This window comes from Apteryx rowi, unplaced genomic scaffold (genome assembly GCF_003343035.1).
Source record: "Apteryx rowi isolate R43461 unplaced genomic scaffold, aptRow1 scaffold_1490, whole genome shotgun sequence".
In the NCBI taxonomy this organism is placed as follows: domain Eukaryota; kingdom Metazoa; phylum Chordata; class Aves; order Apterygiformes; family Apterygidae; genus Apteryx; species Apteryx rowi.
This window is the reverse complement of record NW_020447742.1, coordinates 24,874-30,820: the sequence shown is the minus strand read 5'-3', so window position 1 is coordinate 30,820 and position 5,947 is coordinate 24,874. Positions and strand designations below refer to the sequence as shown.

At 67.1% G+C, this 5,947-nt stretch overlaps 1 protein-coding gene across 1 annotated transcript in view; it reads left to right on the top strand.

Moving 5' to 3' along the window:
* The window catches only part of DNMT3A (DNA methyltransferase 3 alpha), a gene marked incomplete at its 5' end in the record, with an annotated part of 26,077 nt that overhangs the window by 1,791 nt on the left and 18,339 nt on the right, over positions 1–5,947 (top strand). Inside the window, 2 exons of the mRNA XM_026058657.1 lie at positions 90–136; positions 1,199–1,345. Coding sequence (XP_025914442.1) covers positions 90–136; positions 1,199–1,345 — 194 coding nt within the window. The remainder of the gene's footprint in view (positions 1–89; positions 137–1,198; positions 1,346–5,947) is intronic.

Below are 5,947 nucleotides of genomic sequence, written 5' to 3'. Positions count from 1 at the left end.
CGGCTCCCGGCCCCGAGCCCCGGCACGGCGGCGACGGCGCCCGGCTGGCCCCATCCCGGCTCATCGCTCCTCTCTCTTCTGTGTCGCAGGCAAGGAAGAGAAGGAAGAAAACAACTTCGACACCCTGAAAATGGAGGCAAGTATGTCCTGGGGCCGCCAACCCGCGCCCGCTGTGGCCGGCAGCCCAGAGGAGCCCRCGGTGCGGCCCCGGCGCCGGCCTTTCCCAGGCCCCGGCGGGCAGCGGGAGCGCCCGGAGCTGCGGGGCCGGGCTCCAGCACCCCGTGCCTGGTGAACCCTCCCTCGACACCCGCGCCCCGAGAGCCCGTGCGCCGGATCGTGCCATGTCCGTGCTGGGAGCCGGGCGGCACCAGGCCGTGACCGAGCTCGTGAACGCCCCCGAAGGCGGTTCCCGTCCCTTGGGATGGTCCCCATCCCTCGGGATGGTCCCCAGCCTTCGGGACAGTCCCTATGCCTCGGGTCAGTCCCCAGCCCTTGGGATGGTCCCCATCCCTCAGGACAGTCTCCAGCCCTTGGGGTGGTCCCCATCCTTCAGGATGATCCCTATCCCTTGGGACAGTCCCCATCCCTCGGGATGGTCCCCAGCCTTCGGGACAGTCCCTATGCCTCTGGTCAGTCCTCAACCCTTGGGATGGTCCCCATCCCTCGGGACAGTCCCCAGCCCTCGGGATGATCCCCATGCTTCAGGACGGTCCCTATGCCTCGGGACGGTCCCCAGCCCTTGGGATGGTCCCCATCCATTGGGACAGTCCCTCTCCCTCAGGACGGTCTCCATCCCTCGGGATGGTCCCTATCCCTCTTGATGATCCCTATCCCTCCGGATGATCCCCATCCCTCGGGATGGTCCCTATCCCTCGGTATGGTCCCCGGCCCAGGCTGGCTCCCAAACCCTGCAGGACTGGGCCAGCGGCATCCTGGCACAGTGCAGCCAGCCGGGTGCAGCGCCGGTGCGGATGCGGCCCCGAGAGCCGGGTGCTCGAGGGACATGCAGCATCCATGCCCGGAGCAGCCCCCCGGCCATCCCCCGGCGGGATGCTCGGCCCCGGCACCTCGGGGCGGCCCCGCTCCTTCCCCGCCACCTCTCACCTTAACTCTGCCCCCGCGGCCGGCAGAGCCCCGCACAGCCCCCGCCGCCCCGCGGGCCGAGCTGCCCCTTCAGCCTCGTCCCTCTCCTCCGCAGGGCTCCCGAGGGCGGCTGCGCGGAGGGCTGGGCTGGGAGTCGAGCCTGCGCCAGCGGCCCATGCAGCGGCACACCTTCCAGGCCGGCGACCCCTACTACATCAGCAAGCGCAAGCGGGACGAGTGGCTGGCCCGCTGGAAGAGGGAGGTAAGCACGCGGCGGGGACGGGGCGGCGGCGAGCCCCGAGCCCGGCCCCGCGGCCGGCAGCTCGTTGCAGCGGCGCTCCCGACTCCGGGCGGCGCTCCGGGAAAACGCCACGGCGCACGGGGCGCCGGCGGCACGCGGGGGGCAGCCGGCACAGGATGTGGGCTGGCGCAGGAAGGGCTGCCGCGCGCCCCTGGCTCGCGCCTGCCGTGAGACAACGCCGCTGCGGCCGCCCGGCCAGTGGGGCCAGAGCCCCGGGTGCCTGCCGTGCTGCGCTGCACCGTGCTGCACTGTGCTGTGCTACACTGCACCGTGCCGCGCTGTGCTGCACCGTGCCGTGCTGCACCGTGCCACACTGCACCACTCTGCACCACACTGCACCATGCTGCACCAAACTGTGCCGTACCATGCTGCACTGTGCTGCACTGTGCCACACTGCACTGCACCATGCTGCGCTGCACTGTGCCACGCTGCACCGCACCATGCCGCACTGTGCCGCACTGTGCCGTGCTGCGCTGCACCACACTGTGCCGCACTGCACTGCACCGCGCTGCACCACGCTGCACCGYGCTGCACCRCGCTGCACCGCGCTGCACCGCAGGGCCGTCGCCAGCACCTCCCCGCCGCAGGCAGCGTTGCAAACGGGCCGGGTGGCGGCGGTGGCGGCGCGGCTGCTCCCCGGCACGAGGCACGAGGCAGCCTGCCCGCTCGCCGCCGCCGCGCCGGCAGTGACGGCGAGCGAGGTTTCAGCCAGATGACTGCAACCCCCCGCTGCGGCTGGTTTCGCACCGTGGCCGGTGTGACCAGAGCGGGCAGTTTCATTTCTTGCTTCTAGTCAGGCCGGGGACGGGTTTCTGCCCCGGCCCAGGGCTCCGGCGTCTCGCGGCGGCTCAGCTCCAAACGCCGGCCGCTTTCCTAGAAAGAAGAAGCCTTCAAGGGGCGGCTCGGCAAAGCCCACCGCGCGCCGTGTCCCCGGGCCGTGTCCCCGGGCCGTGCCCCACGCGGCGGCTCCGTCCCCGGGAAGCGCCGCCGGGAGCAGAGCAGGCACGCGGGGTCCCAGCAGCCGCCATGGCCCTTCCCGCAGCTCCGCTTCCCCCCGTCTTTCTGCCGCCGGCTGCTTTCGGGACTTTCCTGCGCACGCGTCCCATCTTCCGCTGCGTTCCCTCATGCCAGCGGGTGCCCCGGTTGGGGCTCTGCCGGCGGCTCCCTCCGTCCTTGGAGCGGCCGAGCCGATCTCGCCTTTCCTCCCCGTTTCCAGGGGAACCGGCGAGCGCYGGGCCGTGACGCAGCTGAAATCGTAAGAGCCGAGCGCCCCGCGGCTCGCGCCGTTCCGTGCGTGCAAGGGAGGGCTGCACCGCGCCGTGCTGCACCGCACCGCGACCGTCCCCGCCGCTGCCCCTCGCCCCCGTCCCTCTCCCGCGCGCCCTCCCGCCGGCCGGGTCTCCCTGGCAACAAGTCCCCTCCGGCACTGCACTGCCGCCCGCGCCGCTATTTATAGACCCGCGCTGCCTCCCTCCTGCCCGCGCTGCCTCCCCGCTGCCACCGGGCTCRGCACGCGGAGGGGGCACGGCCGGCACAGCCGGGGAGTCCCCGCAGTGTACAGGGCATGGCCAGGGTGTCCCTGCAGTGCACGGGGCACAGCTGGGGTGTCCCCGCAGCGCACAGGGCATGGCCAAGATGTCCCCACATTGCCCCAAGCATGACCAGAGCATTCCTGCAGTGCACAGGGCACGGCCAAGGTGTCCCCGCATTGCCCCAAGCATGACCAGAGCATTCCTGCAGTGCACAGGGCAGGACCGGGGTGTCCCCGCGGAGCACAGGGCACAGGCAGGGCGTCCCCGCAGGGTGCAGCACACAGGGCACTGGGGGCACAGCCAAGGCATCCCCACAGCACACAGGGCACAGCTAGCATGGCTGGGGTGTCCCTGCAGGGCCCAGGACACAGGACACAGCTGGCACTGCTGCTGCATGCCTGTGGGGTGCAGCGACAGGACACGGTGCTGTGGTCGGGGTATCCCAGCGGTGCACAGGGCACAGCTGGCAGGGCAGGGGGTGCCCACCGGGTGCAGTGCACAGGGCACAGCTGGCACAGCTGGGAGGAGGTGCCGCAGGGGGTTCTGAGCCCGCAGGCACATCCCGCGCTGGGGCAGGCGCTGGGGACCCAGCAGGGCCCRTGTGTGGCTGCGCGTGGCAGGGCACGGTGGAGGCTGGGGGCGCCAGCGAGGCAGCTGCCCCCGGGAAACCCACCCTGGCATCGCTGGGCTGTGCTGGGGGCCCCACGTGGCAGGCAGCACTCAGCCCTGCTCCGGCCCTGTTCTGTTTCCCGGCATGGCATGGGCACCGTGCGCCGGAGCCACGGCTCCATGGGCTGAGCCAGCCGGGCTGCTGCGCTGCCTTGCCCAGGATGGCCCCTGGTCCGTTGCACCATGCCCGGCTTTGCACCGTGCCCAGGTTCGCACTGTGCCTAGATTTGCACCGTGCCCGGGTTTGCACCATGCCCAGGTTTGCACCATGCCTGGGTTTGCACCATGCCCAGGTTTGCACCGTGCCTGGGTTTGCACCGTGCCCAGGTTTATACCGTGCCTAGATTTGCACCGTGCCCAGGTTCACACCGTGCCCGGGTTTGCACTGTGCCCAGGTTTGCACCGTGCCCAAGTTCACACCGTGCCTAGATTTGCACCATGCCCGGGTTCGCACCGTGTCTAGATTTGCACTGTGCCTGGGTTTGCATCGTGGCCGGGTTCGCACCGTGCCTGGGTTTGCACAGTGCCTAGATTTGCACCGTGCCCAGCTTTGCACCGTGCCCGGGTTTGCACCGTGCCCAGGTTTGCACTGTGCCTGTATTTGCATCGTGCCCGGGTTTGCACCACACCACCTCCACGGAGCGAGCCACGCCAGCCCCCCGGCCCCAGCGCCGGCCGGGCCGCCCGCTGCACTCATCCCTGGAGCACCCCACCGGCCCCCGCGCGCTCCCGCAGCAACGTTGCAGCGGCCGAGGACAGATTTTCCAACGCACGGTTCCCACACCAGAAAAATGCGCGTTCAGGTCAGCCAAAACGGTGTATCGGCCAAAAAAAAATTGGGAAAAAAATGCTTAAGAGATCAAAATACTTGTTTTCAGTAGTTTCTTATTCTCAGACAACGCTGGGTTTAGCTCCACTTAACGCCTTTATTTTTCTAATAGGTTGAAGTGGGTTTTCTTTCACTAGGGGGAGAAAACCCGAAATGTTTTGGGGCTGGGTCAGGGTTTTTCCCCTCGGTCCTTCGGCGCGGTGCACAACCCACGCGCGAGCACCGTGCCCGGCTCCGCTCGTGGCTGGTCGGGGTGCCGGCGGTGCCAGCGCCCCGGCGTYGCCGAGCCCGCCGAAACCTGCCTGGCGCCAGCTCCAGCCCTGCCTCGTTTCGCTAAATTAGAGAGTCCGTTAGTGCCATCTATTTTCTCTCTCTGGAGGTCCTTAAACACTGTAATCAAGTCACCTCTTCATCTTATTTTTAGTCAGCTAGGCAGCGAAGGCTTTCAGCCTCCATTAAAGCCTTTCCTCCCTCCCTGGGGTCATTTGGGGGTTTCTCCCGGCGCCGTTTCTCGACTGCRCTGGCAGCGGCACAGGTACGTGCCCGGTGCAGCGCGCGGCGGTGGCACAGCCGGTGCACGGCACAGCCAGTGCATGGCACAGCCACCCTGGGGACGCATCCCCGACGGAGCCGGCCCTCCGCAGGGACCGGAGGGGTTTGCCCAGGTTAGCCCTAGCTGTGGTTAGCCCTATTCCTGGTTAGCTCTAGCCCAGGTTATCCCTAGCCAGGGTTAGCCCTAATCAGGGTTATCCCTTGCCCAGGTTATCCCTAGCCCTAGTTAGCCCTAGCATGGGTTATCCCTAGCCCAGCTTAGCTCTAGCCGGGATTAGCCTTGGCCTGGGTTATCCCTGTCTGGGTTTATCCATAACCAGGGTTATCCATAGCTGGGGTTATCCCTAGCCTATGTTATCCGTAGCCGGGGTTAGCCCTAGCCCAGGTTATTCCTATCCCAGGTTAGCCCCACCCCAGTTTAGCCCTATCCCAAGTTATCCCTAGCTGGGGTTAGCCCTAGCCCAGGTTAGCCCTATCCCAGGTTAGCCCTATCCCAGGTTATCCCTAGCCCGGGTTATCCCTAGGCCAGGTTAGCCCTAGTCCAGTTTATCTCTAGCCAGGGTTATCCCTAGCCCAGGTTATACCTGGCCTGGGTTATCCCTAGCCAGGGTTATCCCTAGCCCAGTTTAGCCCTAGCCCAGGGTAGCCCTAGCCGGGGTTATCCCTACCCCAGGTTTTCCCTAGCCCGAGTTATCCCTACCCCAGGTCATCTCTAGCCACGGTTGGCCCTAGCCCAGGTTAGCCCTAGCCCAGGTTAGCCCTAGCCCAGGTCATCCCTAGACCAGGTAATCCCTAGACCAGGTTATCCCTAGCCCAGGTTAGCCCTATCCTGGGTTATCCTTAGCCTGTGTTAGCCCTAGCCCAGGTTATCCCTAGCTGGGGTTAACCCTACCCCAGGTCATCCCTAGCCACGTTTGGCCCTAGCCCAGGTTATCCCTATCCCGGGTTATCCCCAGCCGCTGTTATCCCTAGCCCAGGTTA